Below are 27,027 nucleotides of genomic sequence, written 5' to 3'. Positions count from 1 at the left end.
ATGCTGGAGAGGGATATACACCTTTTGAGAAACAGTTACTTGTGTGTTACTGTGCTCTAATGGATACTGAGCAAATGATCCTAGAATGTAAATCTGAGACCTGAGATCCCAATAATGCAGTGGATGATGAGTTCACCCAAAACTCACCGAATAGAACATGCACAGGAAGCTAGTGTTATATGATGGAAGTGAAACATACAGGATAGGGCCCGAGTGGGAACAGCAGGAACAGCAGCCTTCCATGAACAGGTGGAACAAGCCCCCATACAGAACAATGAGGTGAAGCAGGAGGTACCTAAGATAAAATAATCACCAGTGAGGAGGGGTGAGCCATTTGAATCCTTGTCCCCTGGGGATAGGAAGCATGTATAGTTTACCAATGGTTCAGCCAAGTATGTGGGGGCCAAAAGACATTGGAAGGCAGTGTCATGTAACCCAGTCACCAAGAAGTTGCTGTCCTCTTTAGGAGAAGGGAAGAGTAGTCAATATGCAGAACTGTATGCTGTATATCAGGCACTGAAACAAGAATTGCCTGAGACCTGTCACATTTAAACTGATTCTTGGGTTAACCACCTGGGTTCCCACATGGCATGCACATAACTGGCAAATACCTTTCAAGGAGGTGTAGGGCAAAGAATTGTGACAAGAAATTTGGGGAATGCTAGAGCAATATACCGTTAATGTGTATCGTGCAGATGCCCACTGTCCCACCAACACACTAGAACAATGGTTTAATTCCCTTGCTGACGACAAAGCCAAAATCTCAGATGCAGAAGTGGTGATGCAGGATTCTGACATTGTGGAGATGGCTGAGTGGATGCACTTAAAAATATACCTTGAAGCGAAGGCTACTAATAGGTGGCCAGAGATTAGGGGGATGCGCATTCTCCTAGACTTGAAAAAAACTGTGATCATGCAGTGTCCTGTTTGTCAACACTCACAACAGAGATCTGTCCCACAAACTGTTAATGGTCAGTTGGGGAGAGGGAAGTTGCAGTGGCAGATATGGCAATTTGATTACATTAGACCACTACTGAATAGTCGTAGGTGTCAATATGCCTGCACAGTAGCGGACACTTATTCTGGCTACCTGATTGCCGTCCCTTGCAAATGTGGCACGCAGTTTAGCACTCTCAAAACACTGGACTTGTTAATGTTGTGTTACGGAGTCCCACACCTAATCCAAAGTGACAACGGGTCACATTTCAAAGGTAAATTGGTGCAAGATTATTGTTCACAACACAATATTGAGTGGATTTATCGTATTCCATATTACACACAAGCTGCAGGACTAGCTGAGTGAATGAAGAGCTCACTGAAAGCCCAATTATAAAAAATATCAGATGGAACTTTGAGAAACTGGAGAGAGCTTTTAAATGTAGCCCTACAACTTCTGAATAACAGACCTGTGACAAAAATGCAGAGACCCCTGTAACACGAATGTTGACCCCAGCGTTACAGATACAACCATGTGTAGCGTCCAACACCATCATGTATTGGGAAATAAAACCAGGAGCCTTAGCTCCTTACCGAGCCACACCAGAATCTGCAGGTCCTGAATTACATGCTTTGAATATATACAGAATGAAACCAAGAGACATGGCACTTCCAGAAGACAGGTGTTGGAATACAGATTCCCTCCAAGCATTTCGGATTGACTCCTCCCCTATCTGGGTTGGCACTCAAAGGTATTTGGGTCCTGGGGGAAGTGACCGATGCAGACTACCAAGGAGAACTTAAGGTTATCCTTTTGAACAGTGGAGACACTGGGGGTCATTTTGACCCTAAATGACGGAAGCACCGGCAACAGGCTGGCGGTGCTTCCAGGCGTATTTCGACCGCGGCGGAAGCGCCGCGGTCGCACTGCCGGGGCCGGCGGTATTTCACCACTTTTGCCCCGGCGGTGATAATCCGCCTGGGGGATTACGAGTTCCCGACCGCCAGCCTTTTTCTGGCAGTTTGCACCGCCAGGAAAAGGCTGGCAGAACGGGGAGTCGTGGGGCTGATGATCATACTTGTTTCTTTTGCAGATCATACTGCAAGGTGTCTTTGTGCTGCTTGTACCACCTGGTCGGTATTCGGGCATGTGTGTGTAGGGTCGGGAGATACTGAACGCCCCCAGCTTCGAAGTGATTGACCAACAGGGCCGATCGACACCTTTTCTGCATTTAAACAAGAGTCTGGAACCATCTGGCGCAAGCCGTGCTCAACAGATCAGATTTCTGCATGACAAATATGAAGAGTGCTGTTGATGTAATTTCAACGTGTTTGGTAGCCATACCGACTCCTGCCAGCGTTTGCTGCAGATTTTTTATGCCACCAACAAAGATGGAGCAGTTCAAGAAAGTGACATGTTGTCACACTTTACACTTTGTGAGTACTGCAGGTTTTGCCAAGAGGTAACGGATGAAAAATGGGAGAATCTGACCCACGTGATTACTTGCAATATTACTGCCGGTGATGTCTGCTACAATTTAACTTGTGATACTTACAAAATCGGAAAATGTGCTCAAATGGGCCTTGAAGCAATAACGGGGTCTCCTCAATAGATCCCATGGAAACCAAAGAGTACTATCACAGAATATTGGCACATCATGATTGCTGCTAGTCACATCAAGCATGTTAAACTACCAGTGGGGTGGTTGTTCTCATGTGGAAATATCACCTATATGTACATTCCTGCCAATATAACTGGTGGACCTTGTGCTTTTATGCAGTTAGGACTCATGATGTTTCAATTTCACTCTGTACATAATCGCTATCCAAGGGAAACAGTTCAATTAAGCGAAGACTGTGATTCTGAAATTCAGTTATTATCTAAATCAGAATATGTTCGCTTAAGTATTTCTATAGTAGGAGCTCCAGGATTAGCTGCTTATAATGCTTAAGTCAAGTTAGCATGTCTGATGATCAAGAATATTAACAACACATCCATCGCCTTGGCTGAATTACTACTGGACATTCGAGGCACTAGAAAAGCTGCCTTATTCAACAGGACAGCAATTGACTATTTGCTCCTAAAGCATGATCATGGCTGCTCAGAATTTGAAGGCATGTGCTGCTTTAACCTGTCAGACCACTCTAAATCTATCCAGTCTCATATTGACACTTTACATGAATTGGTGAAAGTAGTGAGACAAGATGTTGACAAAGGGTAGAGGGATTTCTTATTTAACTGTTTTCTTGTTTTCGGGCAACTGCACACTATTTTAGGTGGAATTCTTGCTGTGTTTGTATTATAATAATGCTATGTTGCTATGTAGAATGCATACCTAACCTACTACAATGTTTAGACCGAACAGGGTTACTTTTTGAATAATTTGTGATGAGAGTCACTGGTCAAAGTGTGATGTGTAATGCTATCTGTATTTAACCACTGACTCCATTTTGTGCTTAGCTTAGCTCCAGATGCCGTCACATCGTTGGCTCAAGTATTTTTCAATGCACAGCTTTTTTTCTACACAGAAACTGATTATGCTCTTCTTCCTAACACAAAGTCACACTGTGTTGGAACAAAACATGGGGAATGTGGAAGGTTCTTGATAAGAGAAGGCTTTAGCCCTGGAAATGTTTCAATCAAGGAAAAGTACAGTCCCTGTGTCTGGAATGTGCACCGAGGGAGGGCCCGTTCCTTTGCATGTGTTCTATGCAGACCGAGCACAGCCAACACTTGAATTTCATACCTTCGCCAAGGGAGGGGGAGGTTGCGAGAGCCTTCCTCTTGGCTTTGTTATATATAGGGTGGGGAGGCTGATCTCCTACTGCCTCAGGTGTCCTGTACTCTTCGGCTTGATGCTGGCAAGGATGAAGAAGTCAACCCCCATGGCGATGCATGTTAATTCTTAATTATCTAGCCTTGCTGTGCGCATACATGAATATATATGTATATATTCACTGCGTACATATTCGTTATTGATGTATTGCACTTTTCCTGCCTATCATTGTTCAGCTGCTGTTATTATTTTAGTATCTACACATGTATTAGTGCATTCAAGTTAAATGTTCATGCTCATATTTTTGAGTGCTTTCGTCTGAGATCTAGGAAGTGCCTTATTAAATTCATTACTCAGACTAAGAGTGCTGCAATCTTTGGCTTCGTTCCCTCTTAGTTTGAATCTGAACAGAACGGGGGGATGTGAAAACACATAATTGTTTTCCAAGTGATTGTAATGAAGACAATTTATTCAACAAGTTAACAATAGCAGGGAGGAATGCTTGAAAGTTTTCCCCTCTTTTCAGTTTGAATACAATTACAGATTAAACACGAAGGTGGCTATTTTCCAGCAGGATTAATGTTGTTCTTATTGTAATTGTTCTCACAATTGAAGAATAGCTTTGGGATTAGTCTTGGTATCTTTATTTCTCATTCTCAAGAAGACAGCGTGTGCCACGTAAGTCTTTCTCGGAGCAAGATGCTAACTTGAGCTAATTATCATTGAATAGTTTTAGACATGTGAAGCAGATTACTGTGGTTTAAATCCAGAATCAAAAAGTCCAGTGTTTTTTTTATAGCCAAAGACTGAAGAGCATCATATTTATCTGCGTATCAGGGTTGAGAATAATTCCATCTGATAAAATCAGTTCCGTAGCGCATCAGATTAATAATACACTAAACCCTTGTTTGCACACAACCACTTGATGGCAGGAGGTCTCCAGTATTTGCAGCCCTATCTTTCAGTTTACATATTCAATTTTAAGACATGATTGACGAAAAAGTGATTATAACGTATGGAACAAGCACGCTTGAAATGCATGCAGCCACAGGGAGATTATGTAAACAGCGGGCAAAACATAAAATAATTGCCACAAAAGCACATGAAAACAGTACTTGGGCCTCGGGACACTGACAGGCGTAAACACAGATGGAAGAAACATTGGTAAATGCAGGAAACAGTGCTACAGCCAATAGAAACGGAGGATAAGTAAGTGGTAAGCATAGGAACCAAGGAAAAGCAAGAAAAGCAAGGGGGCGGGATGTAAGTCCCTTTAAGAATTATATTAAATATAATGGATTTCACAAGCACAGAGCAAGGGCTACTTAAAAAACGGATCTGCAAAGCCTTGTAGAGAAATTATTCTTCGACCAATTGCATTAGTGAGCCTGTATCGCACTTGGTAACTGTTTAGTTGAAACTGATCTAGTCAACATTCATGATTCTCACCCTGGCGAATCAGCGGCTGCACCTAAATTTTTTTGGACAGGCAATATGCTCCCACCATTGACTGTATCTTTATCTCCTGCAATTAAACTAATTATCTTTCAGTCGGCAAAGTGCTTCATAAAAATTGCAATGTGACTACAAACGCCATACTGCATTTTTTGTTCGGCCTGTGTTCACTGTGCGCCGATTCCATGTGGACGATTTGTGCCTTTCCAATAAGGACAATAGTCTGAGATTGGTCTCTAAGCTCAGAGAGGCTTGTGCGTTCCTCGAACATTGAATAATAACATCATTTTATTACTTGTCTCACTAGTGAGTCTAGTCATATCGACATTGCTTTGCCATATCCTGAACTATGGTTGTTGATTAAACCTCCTTTCCTAAGCCTGTACACCATCCAGGTCGTAATTTTCACAGCTGGTTTGATACAGCCTGTTCCTTTGATAACAGGAGCTTGTGGGAAGTTTTGTCATAAAAAAACAGGATTGCCAATCACAAAGCTATTTACAAAGGAACGTTAAAAAAGAGAAAGGTCGAGATTGTGCATAGCAACCGTGATCTGCTAAAGTCTGCTTTTTTTTTTTTTTTTACAAAAAAGCAAACTAAATTATTCTGGCATACAGTGACTTTGATTCAGGTCACCAGTGGGGTTCCAGACATGGGGTGGACATCACTGCCACACAATTGGTGTCCCATTTTTCTGGCATTTATTGTTATAACTATACCAGTGCAAGTGAACAAACCCAATATTTGTTCCATGATGCAGCCACGACAAGCCTCACATTTGATCTCTATTTTATGGTTTCCGCCCTTACAATCCATGCATAGGGCAAAGGAGTGCCTATGGATTTATTCTAATCGAATATTAATCTCTGGGATCCGCTGCTCACCAACATTACTAACAATGCCTGCCGCACTCAGCTCCCTAGTAATAAAATTCTAAGCCATGTCTTGTGGCCTTAACAGTTTGAAAATGAAGATGTTTTTAATTAACGGTAATACTTTTGAGAAAATGCATTAATTTCCAGATCTGGTATTGTTTTTGAATTTGGTATTTATGGTCTCCAAACATCACTCTTAAACAATAAATGTTAAGTCGATCATAGGACATACTAATTAACATTAAATCCAAGTTGGGAGGCAAAGCCATTATCCTCATGTTTGAAATTCATAAGACACTGTTGGCCTAATAATGAGTTGATCATTAAATTCGCACTTAAATCCCTGTGTACCCACAGGACAGAATTACGAGTTTGGCTTTATTATCGGATGTGTTAAATACCTCAACATTATTTACATTTTAGCAGGTCAACCATCCCAAAATTAACAGGGTAAAATATATTATATTTAACCTATCATGCTGGTTTTGGTGCATTAAAAACCAAAATCCACATGTCAGTCCCCCGAACCCGTAATAGGAGTTATCACACCAGATAAATAATGTAGCCCAAGGTTTTGTTATTTATCAGGGGCAATAAATATTGCCTCAGCTCTTAATCTGGCCCTATGTCTTCTGTTCAGATTAACTGGTGCTGGTGTTTTGGGTTATGCTAACAAAAACTGTTTGCAACATGAAGAGAACTAATTTTGTCGGCACAGTATTTCACTACCTTTGAGTTCAAATTTTTTCTGACATGATAAATTGGAGCTCTCATATATTGAGGATTATATGAAACTTAACCCATTTTTGCTATTGTTATTATGGCTAAAAGTCTAACTTTAGACCAAAAGCCTAACTTTACTATGAGTAAAGTTACACTTTTGGTCTAAGTTTGGACTGTAGACCAAAAGTCTAACTTTACTATGAGTAAAGTTACACTTTAGGTCTAAACTTGGACTTCTGGCCTAAACGTAAACTTTTGGTCTAAGTTTAACTTTGTGAATCAGGCCTTAGGGTTGTGTTTCCTGCAGCTGCAGTCAGGCCAAGATGACTGCTTTGCAGGGAGTTCATTCCTAAAATTTGTACTGGGACATAGGAATTAAATGCTTTTTAACTGCTGTTCAATAAAATATGTGTGTTTCTGCTTTTATGATTGCATTTTTATAGTCAAATAAAGCTACGCATTATTATGATTAATATTATTATTATTATTATTATTATTATCATTATTATTTCTGCTTTCTAGAGCTGTAATTTCACATTCCAATTGGAAACTAAACCCATTTTAAATTCTATGTGACGAAATGCACTAGGGCTTGAATAGAGCACAGTGAGCTAAATGTATACAGGGCATCTTAAGAATAGGAGGGGAGTGCATATAAGTTGGATGCAAAGAGAGGGGTCAAGAAACAGAAGGGACGTATTAAAATAATGATTTCGATCCGGCGTTTTGGTATTGTATTATTTTGTTATTGTATTATAGATACTCCATATGGTATTTTTCAGTAGATGTTACATGTCTTGGAAATTATTACTAGGTAGCAGACCGTTTCGGGAAGCTTTGCCTCCATTGATTGTCTCTATTGTTTCATTTGTTTGACATCTCACTGGTGTGGCCCTTTCAGGTTTTCAGTTGTAGGATGCATGCAGATTTTAAGGGCTTACCGCTTGTTCTCTGTTTCTGTATGCTGAATACTGTTTTGAAAAATGACAATAAAAAATATACCGCACAACAAAAAAATAATGATTTCACAGAAAAGAAGGAGGAATGGGTACAGAACGAGGTGCTGGAATCTTTTACCACAATGAAGTTTTAGGTGAGCAAAACTGAAGGACTATGCAAAAATGTGCGTAAGATGCATTGTGTTGGGATACAATCAAAAGAAGGACACTTTGGCGGTCATCATGACCTTGGCGATCCTGTCCCGCCATGCCTGTGATTGTGGTCCGATCGCAGACAACCTGGCGGTGCAGGACCGCCAAATAATGACTGCAGCAGTGAACTGGCTGCATCGCAGGCAGTTCTCCACCTGTACCGCCAGTGGCGTGCGACTGCCTGGCCGAAGGTTTACCGCCTGCGGTATAATGAGTATCCTTACCGCCAGGGATTCCGCGGTGGCAGCCTGCCACAAAATCCCTGGCGGTAAGGATACTGGCAACAGGAATACTAATTCCTGTCACCACAACAGGACTCCCCAATCCCCCCGGTCCCCGTACTGACCCCCACACCACACTTGCATCCATACACACTCATATCCACGATCACCCATTCACACACATGCACACACAGCCACGACACTCCCCCACCCCGCATACACGCACACATACTCCCCCCACCCCCTGCAACACTTGGAAACACACGACACCCCCCACCCACCTCCATTCACACACACACACACACACACCCATTAACGCACACAACACTCACCCCCCCCCACCCCTGTAGGGCGATCACCTTACCTGGTGGTAACGGTGGTCGTCCGAGAGGGAACGGGGTCCATTGCACTTGCTCTGCCACCAGCGCCCCACCAAAACAACACCGCCACTCCATTTACAATGTTGTAATACACAGGCAGTGTTGTGGTGACATGGTAGTGGCAGTGGAGAAAGCTCCACTAGACCGCTGACTGCCAGTATGGCTGCTGGCGGCTTCCCCGCCAAATAGCGGTGGAGAGCAGCCAGCAGCCATAATATGGCAGTCTTCAGAGTTGGCGGTCATATGGAGGCAGTGACTTCAGCGGACTACAAAATAGACATCCGAAATCATAATGAGGGCCCTCATATTGTAAATTCCACTTCTGCCACTATGTGGTTGAGAATCCTTAATTCCTCAGTGTGGGTCGCATAAGGTTCTATAAAAATGATCTAGGCTGGAGAACCACCTGTAGTTGTAAGTAACTTATTTATCTTTAATATGATATCCTTTATAGATTGACATGCACTTTACACAGCAACAAGTAATAAATACCTTCTGCATGGGGGAATAGGTGTATCGTCAAGAAGTTCCCGACATCCATAAGTCTATGTTCTAGGCAGTAATGCTTGTAGGCAGTACACAAGGACTGCCAGATGGCCACTCTACAAATTAACAGTATTGTTATGTGGGCTGGGAATGCAGTTGTGGAGGCTGTTCCTTTCAGTGAAAAAGTAGACAACCACCCTGGCATTGCATGTTAACTCTCTGATGTGTATTTATTGCAGTCCTCCAGTTGTCTGCCAATGTAACGCTTGGCTACAGTTTGCCCTTATCTAGCCTGGCCATATGCAATGAAGAGTTGAGTAGCTGACCTCAAAGACTTTCTCTAGTCAAGTTAACAGTTCAAACCCCTATTAACATCACAAGTGGGTATGGCACTCTCAGCATCAGGCATTGGTTGCTTAAATAAGACAGTCAGGCATACCATTTGGTTTAGATGAAAATGGGACACATTCAAAATACCCCTGGGGAGGGTCATAAAAGGTCAAGTTATCAGCAGAACGTTTAGTGCAATGCTACAATGATGGAAATACCTAAATATCAGTTCTTCTCATGGATTTAAGAACCACCAAGAATTGTTTTCTTTCAGGTACGGTATTGAACAGGGTCTTCAAGAAATCTCAGACCATGCGTGGTTTGGCCTCAAAGTGTAATGCAAGACTGCCCCAAGATGAAATCAAAACGATTCATTCTGGAGGTCTAGCATAGCAAGGCTCACCTGGTAGTTCAGTATTTTACATGGCATGCTCATGACTGTGTGCACTGTATTATCCACGCACCATGTGCAGAGCCAATTCCTATTGTGGCGGTAGGCGGCAATATTCAAGCCCAAAATTAAACTAGTTACCAATTCAACACAGTCCTAAAATAGATATGAGGTGTTAAAATCTAGAAGTCCGTGAGTCAAGCTACTCGGATGAGGGCATCTACTTGTGATGAAAGATGATGCTGGAATCTCTGGATGAAATCTTGGGTTGCATTTGCATCAGGCAGTGTTCGTAGATGGAGTACAGCCAGAAGCCAGGTGTGTTGGAATTAGGTAAAGCCTTGTATGTCATTTGGCCCCATCTTTCCAATAACCCCCACGCCAGACAGTGAATGAGTGGCAAAAGTGGAAATGGTTAAACCAATATCCCTTTCGCTACATGCAGGTAAAGAAAGAATGATTTCTGTTTCTGTTAGCTGAAAATAACTTTATGAGCGGTGTCCAACGGATGAAGCAACAGGTGCACTACCAATCAGTCTAGCTCTCAAACATGAGATTCTGCATCTGACCTGCTTTAATTAATCCACTTTGTGGTTCCTCTTCAAAGATCAATGTTGTGCCTCACTGAGACCTGATATACATGCCCCAAGACTGCTGTCTTTTCTTGAAAGGACCAGTTTGACAGTCCCATCAGTCAAGAAGACTTAACACATTGTTGTGTTCACTGTCTTTACAAAGAAGGTGTTCAGTGGGGCATGTGGTAGAAACATCTTCAAACTGTAGTGCTGAGCTTTGAGATTCATCATGGGCCACTGGTCTATGGTCTTAAGTCCTGTGTTCAAAACTCATCCCACTTTGGAAACATCTATCACTCTTGTGACCAGTGATGTGACTAGACTGAAGAGTTTGATAATCATCAGAATAAAAGTCCCTGTCTGCCAGGTCTGAGCTGATTTTATTGTGTTTGTGACCTAAATGAACAAGCTACGTATGTTAGATGACACCTTTGCTGGTAGAGAATGTAAAAGAAGATTCCTCACCTTGAGAATTTCCCTAGGAGTCATATTGGATCCAGAAACATTTCCACAATTCCTTCATGCCTCGACAGGGGGCACTGTGAGACTCCACATCAGATCAGTCCACTCGCATATGATGCTGGGGCATCCATATATTAGTCATGCTGACATAAGTTTCTTTCTTCCCATGCCTTATGAGCAGTTCTGAAGCTAGTTGAGCTGTCTTGTAACATGCATTTTCCCTTAGGAAAATTCTTGTTTTCTTTCTAGAACAAAGCAGAGTGAGGTGGGGCACTCCCAACAAAGCAGAGCTCTGCCGGATGTGACCCTCAATTGCAATGGGCTGTATTTCACACAGGTACAGTGGAAAAAGGGCACCAGTGCACACAGTGAGGTGGCAGGATATATCCGACCAGTTTGAGCAAACAGCGGAGTGGCATACTATATTGAGGTTAGTTGAATCCCCTCCACTTTGAAGATGGTGAAGGGCACAGGTGCTCCATGCTCTTCACAGTGGAAAGTTGACCAATTTGACAAGCTAGTGGTCAGAACATTGAGCCCCAGCAAAGCAGATGAGGTGCAGAGCACGTAGAACTGGTTGGTGTCAGCAGCAAAATTCCTACAGACCACTTGGGACTCCCATGGAAAGTAGAATTGATGGGGTTGGTGTGGAGTTTTTCCTACTGCACCAGATCAACAAACTGTGATGTGTTGTGTATTAGAGGTCAGTGAAGTGTCTCCTTAACAAAGGATGATCTACGTAACCTTAAGGTAGGCTTTGTGAAACTTCGATCTGCTACTCTGCAGCAAGAAAGGTGGGCAGAAGATACAGAGGGCAGATCTAGGAGGAACAATTTATGTTTGTTGGGAACTCCTGAGTATGTAGAGGGATTATGCACTGAGCTCTTTTTCTCTGCCTGGGCTAAATCCTGGGTCCCAAACCAAGAACTATCCAGCTGCTTTATCACTGTCAGGGCACACAGATCCCTTTCCCAGAAGCTGTCAGTGGAACCCCTGCACTCTATCATACTTTCACTGCTTAACTACTTGGAAAGGAATGCTATCTTGAAGACGGCTTGTACCCAACAAACAGCAATGCTGGACTCTCTGGCGTAATGATTATCACGGACTATATGGCTCGAGTCCAACAACAGAGAAGGACCTTAGGGGAAGTTGAGGTCAAGGTTGAAGCTATGAAGATTAAATATATGCTCCTCTAGTCAGGGAAAATGTAATATACTAAGAGGAGCCACACTGTTTTGACCCCGCAGAGGAAGCATTGGAGATGGGTGGAGGACAAAACCCACCCATCCATTTTCAATGTACTAATTGGTACTGGTGAGGCGTAAGGCGAGGGATACGGGGCGAGGATGTCCAAATTCTCTGGAGTGAACTGACTCACATGGTCTCTTTTCTAGCTTTCCTTGACAGATGACCCTGGTCCTTTTTGTTCTAGGTAATGTTAGTTATTAGTTATTACTTGAAGGGGATATGTTAATGGGCAACAGATACATCAATTCCCTAAATCAAGGTGGGAGGAGTTAATGGAGAGGTGTTTATGGAACCTTCAACTTAGGATGTTTTAGGTTAGGACATTTTTAGGCTCATTGGTTGGGCACTGCCCATCCCACTTCTACACACATATTTTCACCATGACACACCTAACCCAGACATTTTAGTATTACTTAGAATGTTAACAGGCTTATAATAACTTCAAGAGAGCCGCTGTACTTAACCATGCAAAGACGCTGGTACTGGACAATATCCTACTTAAGGAGACCCACCTACTAGGCAATAAATAATACTTCCTAGGGAGACAAGGATACCCCCGAGTTCACCATGCGAGTTACATCCACTGGGCTAGAGAAATGGCCATTTTGCTTTTGACGTCCTTTGCCCTTGTTGTGCCTGGCATGCACATAGACCCACTCGGCCGCAGGCTCCTGTGAAGGTTATTCCTGGACGATCGTTAGTGTGTAAAGTCCCCTGGAGCTGATTGAGAACTTGTTGACCATGCTAACTGCACAGCTGACACAATTACCAGTGAATGTGACAGTATTTGGTGGTGACTTCAATGCTGTAATGAACCAGTTGTTAAACTGCCTTAGCAGGAGAATGATGTGAAGGGCAACTTCCTTCCGCACGGGTGGACACCTTAGGAATGAGTGATGTCTGGAGAAAATGGTATTCCCACGTGACCTTTTGGACCACTCATTGTTCATGATGTTATATGGTGCCCCGCTGCTGGATAAAGCGGGGTGGCATCTCAACACATAATGACTCAACAATGAGCACATTTCAGAAGGGTTTAGTAAGGAAGTGGCTTTCTACTTTGAAATCAATACTGACTCATTGGACCATGCATGTGAGGCCTTTACGTCTATGGCATGTGGTCATATGAAACCAGCATGAAAAAAGAGGCCGACATCTCAGAGGCCAAAATCCGTAAAATTGAGTAGAAGGTTTCCTGTACATGGGACACCCATGTTATCAGACATGTACCGGTAGAAGACTTGTGACATCTCCAGCTAAATGCTACAAGAGTGTTGTGGCTTGACACTCGGTACTGGATCTACAATCGGGGAGATAAGGTGGATCAGTATACTTAATGGCTGGCAACATGAGATTTCGAAATTCACATAATCCCAGAGGTATGCCAAAGTCTAGGCGGCATAGCCACAGATGGTGCCTCCACTGCAGAGACGTTTGCAGAACACTGCTCTGGTTAACATGTCCCATGAGCCTCCCTGCCAAAAGAGCAATCTATACCCACAGCACCAGATCTCCAGATGAACACGATGAAGATGCTTGAGAGGGGGAGAGGCTAGACAAACCATTGCCCTTGGAGAAGCTACAAGCAGCTATATCTTCGATGCACAGTGGCTTTCTTGCCAAACTTTACAAGTGATACTCATCCCTATTGGCCCTGTATCTGCTGGCTCTTTTTAAAGAACTACTAGTGGAGGGCTGCATGCCCGATGATCTTAGGAGAGCCACATTAGTGGTTATCCCCATGCTAGGGAAGGTCACCTCAGATTGCTCAGCATACTGTCCAATATCTACACAGCTGGCTCTAGTTATACAATCTCTTTTCCATGCAGATCAAAATAACTTTATGCCAGGTTCTGGCTCCAAGCATTGCATTTGCCACATGCAGGTTGGCATAGCCAGATTAGCAGAAATATGAGAGGCAAAGGCCCTGGTATTGGTACTGTCCATTTTGAAAAGACATTCATTTCAGTGCACTGGCCTTTTCTGCTCTAGATTCTGAATAGAATGAACTTCAGTCCCTATTTCCTAAGGGTAGTTGAGATCCTTTGCGATCCATGGGTCCAAGTGAAACATGTACTTTTTCCATTGAGAGGTGTACAAGGTAGGGTGTCCCTTCTCTTGTTTGCTCTAGTGGTGGAGCCATTGGCTGAGTGGATCAGGAGAAACGCTTGGCTGTGGGGGCTCTGATGGACAGGGGACTGGGGGTATCCAATATCTGTTTGCAATACAGGGTGTCACAGATATTAGAGCTATTAGTAATTAACAATTAGATATATTGAAACAGCTTAGACTTGGCCAACAAGTTGTAGAGAAATGTGCTCCATTAATGGAATCTGGGAGCGATACTTTAGTGGCCTGCCATCCCCAGGGGACTGCCTGCAACAAACAGGTGCCCCCTGACTTGCTGGCACATGTTTCAGGCATTAGTGGATTCAGACCTTTGGATTTGGTAGGTATGTCAAAGGTGGGGGACATATGGGTGGAGGGAAGCCTCAAATAATTTGAACAAATGACAGATGAATACGACTTGAACCGTTACCAATTGTTTTGCTACTTACAGCTCTGACACACATTCTCCTGCCTTGGTCACCTGTTGGGGGAGGGCCCCAAATGTAATCCATTGGAGCCTAAGGTTGTCATGAAACAACTGATTAAGAAGGGTATATCTCACATTTAAAGATCACTGGTAGTGAACTCCCCAGATCCTTTTCTGCTTCTATGAGAGAGACTGCATGGGGAGGCAGGCCCACTGGAAGAAAAGGATTGGCTGTAAGCCAAAAATGGCAGCCAGATGTTTGGTCATATCAGGTAAACTCAGGCTGATTCAATTCAAGATTTTTCATAGGGCCTGCTATGATTCTGTTAGAATATGGCACATGTAGACAGCAATCACAAAGCTGCCCTAGATGTATGGTAAGAGGACAACACTTTTTCATGTGATCTGGGAATGCTGTGAAATCAAGCACTACTGGGCCAAGATAAACAATGAACTGAGCTGGGTTGTTCACTTTACTCTGACCTCATGCCCCAAAAGTGCTATCTTGGGTATCAAGGGGGAGTACCCAGACTCACTGGGCGTCCAATGCCTAGTAATCACTGGCTTGATGGTGGCAAAGCAAGACCTAGCCAGATACTGGATAGCCTCTTCCTCCTGCTACTGTGGCTAAGTAGACTCGTGGCATGGACCTATATGTCACAGCTGGAAAATGGTTGATAAAGTGCATGGCATTCCACGTAACTATAACATATTCTGGGACAATTGGCAGGATCGGCTTAGCTAGCTACATATTATGCACTAAATGATTGGCGATGGGAATGTGCGAAGAGTGAACATTATATGTAACAGGGTGGGTCATGAAGAAGCAATGCTTTCTTGTTATGTTTAAAAAATCCCCCAAAAAGATTGAAAAAAAAACCAACAGCAATGGAGGGATGGGACCCAATGTAAGAAATGATTGCATTCACTCTATTAAACTGTTATGGCATCTGGATGCTGGATTATATTTTAATAGGGCACTTACCAAGACAAAAAAGTAAACATTGACATTATCTGTAGGTTTCACTTGCCAAGCTATAAAAATTAATACCATATGACTAACCCACGAACAATTGTATTGGTGCTGAAACATGTACCTTTTCCAGATGCTGCATAACGGTTTCTTCTTCACCAAAGACAAATGGCACTTTACTACACACCTGAATGTGATGTGCAAAAACGGCACTTGCCGTGAAGTGCAACAAGTGGCGCCTGTAGAGAAATGCAAAAAAAGTTAACAGATATCTGTTGCATCGTTAAATAATGTTTGTGGTTTTTAAGGTTGTATGCAAGATATTTGAGGAGATTAAACAATTACAGACCGGTACACCCTGCCTATGCACCCACATCAGCACAAACAACTTTTAATTCAATAAAGGGATTTGCAAATGTACAAAATATGAAGGTCAAATCTGTGATCCACAGATATACATCCTGCTGCACAAAGTGGTGTGAAAGAGTCTTTTTACTGGTCACAAAATACTGTTCGTAGTTTACGAGCAGCATTTTGCGACCAGATATTTGTACATCGGACCCATAGGGGGTCATTCCGACCGCTGGGGATGCGGGAGCACCGCCAACAGGCTGGCGGTGCCCCGCAGGGCATTCTGACCGCGGCCAGGAAAACCGGCGGTCTCCCGACGGTTTTCCGCTGCCCTGGGAATCCCCCATGGCGGCGCAGCTTGCTGCGCCGCCATGGGGGATTCCGACCCCCTCACCGCCATCCTGTTCCTGGCGGCTCCGACCGCCAGGAACAGGATGGCGGTGAGGGGTGTCGTGGGGCCCCCGTAAGAGGGCCCCACTTTGTATTTCAGTGTCTGCTTTGCAGACACTGAAATACGCGACGGGTGCCACTGCACCCGTCGCACATACCCACTCCGCCGGCTCCATTCGGAGCCGGCTTCCTCGTGGGGAGGGGTTTCCCGCTGGGCTGGCGGGCGGCCTTCTGGCGGTCGCCCGCCAGCCCAGCGGGAAAGCCAGAATGGCCTCCGCGGTCTTTCGACCGCGGAGCGGCCATATGGCGGCTCCCTCCAGGCGGGCGGCTCCCGCCGCCCGCGGGGGTCAGAATGACCCCCATAGTTTTTTAACTCATCCAAAGAAATCTATCAATGCAAACCATCTTTTACACACAGAAATGCAAAGCATATTTAATATAAAAAATTCTCAAAGGCCCATTTTTTAAGTCTTTTAACCTTTTATTAAAATGTTGATCAACTCTTTGTAGTGCTTAGTTACTTAGAAATGTATTGTGTTGTGGCTAGCCTTGCATCAAATTTCTCCATCCTGACTTTTCTCCTTCTGAATACGTCATGTGCTTTAGACAAAACTGTGTGTACTTTGTGAAGGCATGTTATCTTCTGCATGGACTGATAGGTGGACCTCAACTGTGTTTTTTTAGTACTTGTGTTTGTATTCATTACAGGTTGAAGCTCTCTAACCAGATGTGCCAAAATGGCAATACATGGTGTTCTACCACTGTATTGTGGTCGAAATATTGACCTAAAAAATATTCTGTTCACTATATTGATTTTACCACTGTCCCTCAAAGTAAGTCTTGATAGGTAGATGTAGAGACAACGCAGAGATAGGTGTTATAGCATATGCAATATTTTTGCAGGTCAATATTTTGATCTCGATAATATGACATAAAAGCCAGTACATAAGGTCATATACAGAATGGGTGGATTTATTAACAAATAGTGCATCACTCATGAGACTGAGCAGTGAAGAAGAAGATGTGGACAAATCACACTGAACAGAGTACATACAATGTACAGGATCAATACAAAGATTATATATCTACAGTATAAGTAATTGAGTTAGCCATTTTGAGGATAAGGTAATATTGAGGGAGGTGGGATGGGGTTAAGTGGATGAGGGATGTCTGTATCTGTATTAGAGATGCTTTATGTTGTTTATGTGGATGGCAGGCTCCTCCTTTCATTACTTTCATTTAGCAGCATGAGCTACAATGTTTTGGTCTTGCTGTGATACCCAAGAATATCTGATTATAAGAACACAATTCCTTTTCTTATTTATGTTTTTTCATTAGGAACATTTTAAAACTCCTGCCAATTTATCTTTCTCGTTCTTTTGTTAGGTCGATACAGACTTTCTCAATTACCAATGATTTCAAGACTATTATCATAGTATTTTCTCTGCAATGCCTCAAAGTAGTAGCAGGTGTAACACCTCTTGGATTAAATACCAAAGGGGTGATTGTGAGTTTGGCGTGAAGGGCACTCTGTTCCAATGGCGACAGAGTACCCTTTCTGCTGAACTCCAAGTCTGCCTGACTAATTTAGTGGTAGGCTTAAGTATGGCTGCTACGAAGCCTACTCCGGTTCCATTGCCGACATACTCCTAAAACAGCCTGATGGAGTACAGGCATTCAGAAGTTAGCCATCCAACTGCCCACCCAATTTAAAGTAAGTAATCAATGGCTTTTTATTTACTGTCAGCTGGCGACGATGGACGGACCCCTGTACCATAGGAGAAGACTCCCATAGTGTAGGAGTCATTAGTTCTTTATTTTATTTTTTTTAAACTCCTCTTTTGGGAGTTTGTTTTTTGAAAAATCAAAAGCTTTGTAAAACTTTGATAGGCAGTGTGAAGCTGGCTCTGTATATATATGATATACAATACGATATCAAAATGAGATATAGGGCCTTATTACGACTTTGATGGAGGGATTCCTCCATCACAAATGTGACAGATATCCCATCCGCCGTATTACGATCTCCATTCAATATAATGGGATCGTAATACGGCGGACAGGATATCCGTCTCATTTGTGATGGAGGAAACCCCTCCGTCAAGGTCATTATAAGGCCCATAGTGTGTACAGGGTCCAGGGGTTCAACCGAGGCTTGACAGAGGCTAAAGTAGAAAATACTAATGCTCTCTTTTGTGCTAGTTTGGTTGAGCAGTTAGGCTTATCAGAGGGTAGTGCAAAGCATTTGTTGTACACACACACAGACAATAAGGGAAGTACACACTCAATGACTAACTCCAGACCAATGGTTTTTGTATATCAAAAATATCTTTTGTTCATTTATTTCTAGAGCCACAAGATTCAAGTTGCAAGTAAGTACATGAATAAGTAAGTATTCCACATATGTATCAAAGCCACTTTGATTAGAATTAGCAAGTTATACATTTTTTGAATACATGGCAATAATCTGTTTTAAAAGTTGACTCTGCAATTTTCAGAAACATTTCCTGGGGGGAAGAAAAGTAAGTATGATTTGCAGGTAAGTGCAGGACTTACAGTTCCAGTCTCCAAGGGTTAGAAAGTCCATGTGTTGGGGGACAAGTTAACCCCAAACACCCACTAACAGCAACACTGGGCTGGCCGGGTGCAGAAATCAAAGATGAGGAAGATTTAACATGAGCTCCTATGGAGACTGGGGCCACTCGGAATTAGGCCTGCTTGCAGGTAAGTACCTGCGTCTTTGGAGGGCAGACCTGGGTGGTTTACAGGAGCACCAGGAGGATCACATGTCTGTACCAAACACACACCCTTAGCGGCACAGGGACGCCGGGTGCAGGGTGCAAATATAGCATCAGACTCCCAATGCTTTCCTATGGTGGGAACCAGGGGGCCACAAAGATGCTGAAGGTGAAATCCAGGGGGTCGGTTTCAGGAAACCAAAGGCTGGACAAGGAGGGGGCCGTCTGCTGGATGATGCTGCACTGAAGGTCGGATTCCCCAAGGCCAGGGGGCTGCAGGTGCAGGGGTACCTTTTAGTGTCAGGAATCTTCACCTGGTTCTGTTGCGGTCAGGCTGCAGGTGTCCTCGTGGTGGACTGGAGGGGTCAACCGAGGGTGGGCACTTGCTAAGAATCTCCTAGGGACCAGCTCTAGTCGGTTGGGCCACCTGGACTCGGGCCGTGGGCACTGAGTGAAGAGTGGTCAGGATTCACGCATCTGGGTCGGTTCTGGACTCCTGTGATGGAGTTTCTTCTTGTACAGGGCTGCTACCCATGGGAGTTCTTGGTCCTCTGTGATGCAGGCAGTCCTCTGAAGGCTTCTCAGAGGTCGCTGGACCCACAGGAAGTGTCATGTTCTTTTGCAGGGCTTTTAAACCTGGAGATGGGCCGGTTGGACTGGGGCCAAGTAATTTTTTGTCTTCTCCGCTCGGGTTTCAGCTTAGCAGTCCTTTTTTCTTCTTGTGAGGTCGACAGGAATCTGATGAACTGGGTTCAGGGGAGCCCCTAGATCCTGGACTTCAGGGGTGTTACTGGAGTCAGAGGGAGTAGTATTCTCCTCCACATAAAAGGAGAAGCCTCCTTAGAATATGTTTGATAGTATCGATGCACCTTCTAAATTTGCTGAGTAATCATGAATCTATTATGTCACTTCTGTAAATTGGCTGGTCAGTTTTTCCCTTTTATTTTTCAGTTTTGGCAAATATATTGGTATCATTTACCTTGGATGGGTATAAACTCTTCTTTTCAATGGAGGAATACAATACACTTTCATTCTGTGCACTAAACCTAGACAATGCTTCTGAATAAAGGGCTAGCCCTAACAGTTGATGTTCCTGAGCTATAAAATTTCCCATAGTGCTCCGAAGAGGAATACCGAGACAGCAAAATATCTTACTACTTTAGATGACATCCCAGACCCTGTCTCAAGGTGTGCAGAATGAAAGATGTGAAAAAGAAGCAGCTCAAGGGAGTGGATCTGCATTTTTACTTTTAGTGTTAGCCAATACTTTTTTCTCCTAAAATGATATATCTAGTATGCTTACTGATAGGGTTTTCACCAGTCATCCTCACCAATTGGTCTGTTCAACCTATTCATGTTTAAATTCCACCTACTGCAATATAAAGCGTGGGACCCTGGGTCAACCCACTTTAGCCACTTTCTAACAACTGTGAGTGACAGCATTTCACTGCATTGCTATCAATATCCACATTTCATGTGAAAGGTGCAGGAAAAGGAGCTTGCAAGAATGAAACCTGAGTAGAAGAAACAATGTTCCTGTTCCCAGAAGTAGCAGCTCCTTCTGGGTGGGGTGTCTGCATTTTCATGTACATCTAGGGAACAGGCCACAGACAGGCAAAGCTAATAGTATTATTTAATTTACTTCGACTGACAACTTTCTTCCTAAGCTACAGGCCACCTCCTTAGAATGTTTTCCATGGCCCCATACAAACCACTGCAGAACCTGTTGTGTGCACAAGTTCAGTAACCCCTTCCGCTGCATATCCATACCTGTGGCATGAACTGTCACTTTGTCACTGGAACCAAGCTGCAACCAATTGAAGAGCCCTACCTAGGGCGAAACTGGTCTTGGGTTGCTTGTATTCCAGTTCAGAGGGGACCTAGTTTGGCAGCTTGAGCTGGACTTTTCCTATAGGATCAGGGTCAGGGCTGATTTGCATATTGTTGGTGTAAAAAATAAACAATGGAGTGGTATGCGTTCTTACCAGTCTGAGATTAATGCATACATCCCTGCCATCATTTTTTTGTTTACCTTAGTGTAACACTTTAAGTCCGATGAGTAGGCCAAGATACGGTTCCCGTGCTCACTTTGCCACTGAAACCAACCGGTACTTGACTGAAGAGCCCCAGCTGGGGTGAAATAAGTACTTGGATTGCTTGTTTTTCCATTCAGATAGGACCTGGCTTGGAAGTTAAGCGTGGACTGTTTCTACTCGAACAAAATAGAAGCTGATTATCATAAATCTGGGTCTTAATCTGATGTGGCACTGTGGGCAAAAAAGTATGGACTGGCATGCAACCCTGAGTAACTACCAGTGGCTGAGATTAATTCAAGCATCCCTCCCATCATTTTTTTGTTTACTTCAGTGCTACGCCCTACGTACTACAGGTATGACGTGGGTCCAACACACCAAGTTATGTGACCCAAGAAACATGCTGCATGCCCAAAATGGTTAGAGCAGGACAATTCCAACTTTCTAAATGTGGCATTTTCAGAATTGTGATTGAAATCCAACTCCACCACTAAAGAGGGTTTGAAATTACAATTATCCAGACCCCAAACATGACATACCTACCTGCTTCCACACAAACGATATCACTTACTTTATGTAATAAGGTAACCAAATGTTATCCTATGAGAAAGTAGACTTTGCACTTATGAAAAATGAATTTGAGTCTCACTACCAGGACATGTCAAATAAAATAATAAAACACACTCTGCCCTATGAGCTGTTTAGGGCCAGCCCTAGGCGTGACACATGTATTGAAAAGGGAGCTTTAGGCCTTGCAAAAGGTTTATTTGAGACATGTTGTTAAAGGGCTACTTAAGTGGGAGGCACAATAAGTGCTGTAGGCCCACTAGTAGCGTTTAATTTACAGGTCCTGGGTACATGTAGTACCACTTTTAATAGGGACTTACAAGTAAACTGAATGTGCCTATGAGGTGTAAGCTGCTTTTGCCATGTTTAGAGGAAAATTGGGTAGCAGTGGTAAAATGCACAGAGTCCTAAAAGCCAATAAAAACTGTACAGAAAACAAGAGGTATGAAGTCCAAGGTTTGGGGGTGACTCTGCAGAGAGGGCCAGATCCAACATCCATCTAGGGTGAAAGCGGTCTTGGGTTGCTTGTGTTGCGGTTCAGAGAGGACTTGTCTTTGCAGTTTGAGCTAGACTGTTCCTGTTGGAGTAGTATCAAGGCTGATTTGCATATAACTGAATCTAATCGGAGTCGGTATTGTGGGCAAAAAAACAATGGATTGGGATACGGCCGGAGTAATGACCTGTGGCTAGGAATAATTCAAGCATCCTATCCATCACTTTTCTGTTCATGAACAGTGTATGCACGTATTTGAGTTGCTTTTTCAGCATGTTTTTTTTTCTGATTACCATGATGGGTAGTTGGTATATATATGTATGTATATATATATATATATATATATATATATATATATATATAATATCATCCCTTGCGCCAGGCACCTGTGTATAATGATATTGGCCTGCAATCATTTGCATGTCCACAGCTATTTAGCACACCACTAGCCAACTTACTTGTAGAGATGCACAGCAAGTCCTTTTCGTCCATTGATTTGTTTGTTGTGTCATTCGCATTTTTCTTCCACGAACTACTTCATATAGCAAGAAGGAATGGGTCATCCCACTTCAGCCATTGGGCAATTTCACTGTTAATTACAGTATTCTGTTCTTTCACAAGGCGCTCATATGAACAGAACGTACTTCCATTAAGTGCAGAGACTACTAGGGCAATGTGCTCCTTTTGATACAAAAAATATTTTTGCTTTTTTTTCCAATTTTTTTCAATATTGGGAATGGGTCAGCAGCTTATCCAATGATACTTTATAAAAAGAATCATGGCAAAACAGAACAAGCATTGACAAAAGAAAAGGCCGGCAGCCAACGCCAAACCTATTGACTTGCCAATGCTTGGTTTTTTTTGCCTGAGAGCTCAACTCGCAAACCGAGATACAGCCAGCAAGCTAGCTCAATAGCACCCCATGAATGGAGGATCAGATGCACAATTTGATACCTCATGTATGGACGTGTCCACAAGATGGACTCTTTCTTATACTTAACCCAAAGTATCTCTAGATATAAACAAGCAAGAACATTATTTGGTGGTAACTACCTCCTCTTTACGGTACCAAGGGTTAAATTCAGATGTAAAGGAAGGGCATTTCCCCTTCTAGGTCTACTTTTCAGGAACTCCTTCCATCAGTGCTCATTCAAAAAAGCCCAAAATCCAAGCTTTTTTAAGTAGTCCTTTACATCTACGCCAAGAGACCCGTGGGTGCCTAACACACAATTTACTTAATTCATCAATCAGTTGCAAGGTAGGCAGGTTTTGGTAGTGCATGCATGCCAACCCTCCCGATTCAGACGGGAGAGTACCGATTTCAATGCTGGTCTCCTGCTTCCCGATTACTCTTGAGGACTTCAGTTGACAGGGCTTGGTCTAGTGTAACTCGAAGTATGCACTGTCTTTGACCTGCTTCTGCAGACCAGTGCACAGCACTTGCATCACGCTCTCTCTGTCTGCCAAAGCGCCTTCTCTGTGCTCATGACAGGTAAGGTAAAAAACTTACATTTGCTTATCTAATATCCGATCCTGCGGTAGCTGACTTGTAAATCCCATACATAACAGTAACCCCATTCAGGCCCCAAAAGAAGTCAATGGGGGAAATAATTCCTCCTGATTTTCTTTATTGAAATCTCCCACGTTTCTCTGTAAAATGTTGCCATGTATTGTAGTGGTGCTCCCCATCTGGGAATGGAGGATTCTCCAAACCTATCACCATAATAAACACAGTAAGGCGTGTTCTTTTTAGTTCAATTACTGTGGGATAGAAATATCTTGGATAATTAAACAGACATAACAAAAATAATGGAAGTGAAAATATCGGGAAGGAAAATAAATGCAGATAAAGAAGGAATTAAAGAAATAAGACTAATGGGAATGGTGAGGAATAAACAATTAAAACGAAAAAGAGTGGCATTGTGCGGTTCTTCACTCCAATAAATCAGATAAATGAAATAAAGTATTAAAAAATAGAGGAGTTCATGTTTTTTCTCTCCCGTCAGGTGCATAAAAAGCAGCAGCTGAAAAAAGATACTTAGATGGCTCAATACTACCATCTACAGACAAACATGAAATTAACATTGATGAAGGCAATATAACCACACATTCACCTCCCTCCCCTGCAAGGGAGGCGTGAAAGTATTGTCTTTGCACTAAACGAAGAAAATCATACTTGTGCTCACATCTGGGTCCGTATTACATGTAGGCCCCCCACAGAAACATCAGGTGTGTGAGCCCATTCTTTGCGCCTCACTGTAGTATTACAGAAGGGGTGCCAGACACCTATGCAGACGCTTGTGTAATAGATATTGCAGTATTTTATTGGGCATTCCCTCATTTACCTGGGACGTGGCCCCATGCGAATGAGGCATAAACCTTTCCTCTTTGCCAACATCCTATTGAAGACGCAGGTGCAGTAGCAAAAAGGCTGCCATGTGGCTCACTAATTTGTGAGCAACAAAGAGGTGGATCCTATAAACTCCCTCAGACATCCAAGTGGAAGCGGAGGTGGTCACTCACTGCACTTGCTTTAAAGGGGATCTCAATACCCCCTTGAAGAGCAGATGCTCCAAACAGCCCCTCAGCATTTCACCAGGGCTGTAGTGAGGACAACACATTATTATATGTAATATGGTACACTCTGACTGTTTACCCTAGGCATTCCTCATTAAAGGTGAGATGGAGCCCAAACAAAAAATGTGCTTATTTTCAGTAACGCTCTTTCTGTTGGATACTCTAACCACGAATTCCTCACCTAGTGACTATTCCGAGGTGCTAGATTGGATCTGGAGATTTTTTTTTTTAGCATTGCTCCCATGCACCAGCAGGTGTCATTGTAGAGCTTTGTGTCAACTCTGTCCTGCCCTGGAAGTGATGCAAGAGCCACATAAATGTGCCATCCCTGCTGCTGACTTCAGTCCCTTTCTTGACTCAGTCTGTGCCACTGGATGCCGAGTTTAATAACTGATCAGGTGGAAAGATTGCAGATCTCTAAATTGGGAGCTCTTTACATATGGATAAAAGTCAGTTCCATAGAACAGGGAGGTAGAAGAGCTGTAAGGAATATGTAGCTAGATAGAGTATCCACCAAAAAGAGTAGTACCAAAGGTAAGTAACTTGTTCTTATGATGGATAACAAAGCAGCACCTCCCAAACTGCTGAGTTTGTGGTTGTGGAATGGTTTAAATCAGAAAGTCATGTAGGACCGAATGGGAAAAGTGCCCTTTTTTCGTACCTGGTTATCAAAGCAGTACTGCTTTGTGAGAGTATGGATTGCCTCACACATTACAGCCTGACAGATGTCCAGAACAGGTCTTCCATGTGTCAACCCAGTGGTAGTAGCATTGATTCTGGTCAAATGAGCCCTAAGATACTCCGAGGGTTGCTTCTTGGCAGGTGTATAGCAGATTTTTATATAGAGAAATATCCACCTTGATATGGTCCTTTTCTGCAATGCTTTACCCTGCTTTGCTGAGTCGAACCCCACAAAGAGCTTATCGTTAAGTAAATGGTCCTTGGTACAGTCGATGTAAATGCTCAAGGCTCATTTGGAGTCTGGATGGTGAAGCATTTCCTCCTCTTTTGAAGGCTGAGGTGGAGTAAAAAAATGCCAGAAGGGTGATGGATTGTCCAACATGAAAAGGTGTCCCTATATGCCACACTAGTTTGTTACATCAGTTTGTCCGGAAAGAAATAGGTTATGATGGATGAATGGAAAAAGCTTGTAGCTTACTCATGTGATAAGATGGTTACACAAACAGGTGTAGACAGAGCAACCAAGGCACAAAGGTTTCCAAGGAGCAGAAGTGTGGACATGTTGTTCTCTGCTCTTGGAAAATCTAACATTCGTTTACCACAGGACATCTTTGGGAGACAAGGTTGGAAGAGCATGGTCAGGGGAGAGCTAGGAGCACCATAGCACGAGCAGGTACAAGTGTACAGTAGACAATGGCTGTCCCAGGCAGTTCTGGGCAGATCACGTAGACTAAGCAGGGCAAATAAGATGCAGCAAGGTGTGCTGCCATGACAGTGAGCTGTGGTTGCAGTGAAGGTGTAACATCAACCTCAAAAGAGCTGCACTGGGGGAGAGTGGGAGGTTTTCCTGCACCACCCTGGGGGTGGGTAGTGATTCAAGGAAGCAGTGGGTTTAGGGAAAAGTGCAGCTTGTGCCCCTACCTACAACCCTGTGTGAGGCCTTGTGACTATGTACCTCAGACAGCTTGGAGGGCCCAGTAAGATCAGAAATTGAGAAGAGAAAGGCAAAGAGGCTGTGCAAGTGAAAGCAAGCAGTCACTCAGCTTGCCTTCACAAATTCTGATGAATACCCACAGCCAGAGAAGTGACCAAAGGCGCAAGGGCACAGCAAAGTGGGCACAAACAAGGAAGTACAATAATCAAGACAACAGTTAGCCAAGGCTGCCAAGGTGTGCAACCCTTGCACCCATGGACGAGCTGGGTCTTAATCACAGCATCCTAAAACTGCCTTTTCCCAAGGACAAACAAGTAAGAATAGGAAATTTACACCAGCTATGTGATCCGGCAGAGTCCAAACAAATTTTAGGGAAGAACGCAAGCATAAGAGATTACAGCGCACAATGGGCAGGGCACACTTTGCCCACAAAGTGCACATGTAAAGAAAATCAAGTTAATGGCAAGCCCAGTGGAATCAATCTCAAGCTCACCTAGGACATTTTTGTTCTTTAAAATCTTGTCTCCTCAGAAAGCCATCACCAGAAGAAAAACTAGTGAGAGTAATCAATCGGGGAACCCAGAAACAGGGGTTCTAGGAAATTTCTCCCCCCCCCCCCAACACACCTAGTAAGAGGAATTAATTAAGATTCAGTCGCTCAACAAGCTGCAGACCATATGGCCAAACAAAGACCAAATCAAGTAGGTTTGTCAGGATTTAGCATCAGCCTGAATTCTGCAG

The 27,027-nt window shown here is 43.3% G+C and overlaps 1 protein-coding gene across 2 annotated transcripts in view; it reads right to left on the bottom strand.

Annotated features, from left to right (window-relative positions):
• The window catches only part of ADGB (androglobin), an 871,677-nt gene that overhangs the window by 411,991 nt on the left and 432,659 nt on the right, over positions 1-27,027 (bottom strand). For both annotated transcript variants that reach the window (XM_069235154.1, XM_069235155.1), the window contains exon 19: positions 15,647-15,761. In XM_069235154.1, the coding sequence (XP_069091255.1) occupies positions 15,647-15,761 (115 nt within the window). The remainder of the gene's footprint in view (positions 1-15,646; positions 15,762-27,027) is intronic.

The sequence above is a fragment of the Pleurodeles waltl genome, chromosome 5, assembly GCF_031143425.1.
Source record: "Pleurodeles waltl isolate 20211129_DDA chromosome 5, aPleWal1.hap1.20221129, whole genome shotgun sequence".
In the NCBI taxonomy this organism is placed as follows: domain Eukaryota; kingdom Metazoa; phylum Chordata; class Amphibia; order Caudata; family Salamandridae; genus Pleurodeles; species Pleurodeles waltl.
This window is presented reverse-complemented; position numbering and strand designations above follow the sequence as displayed.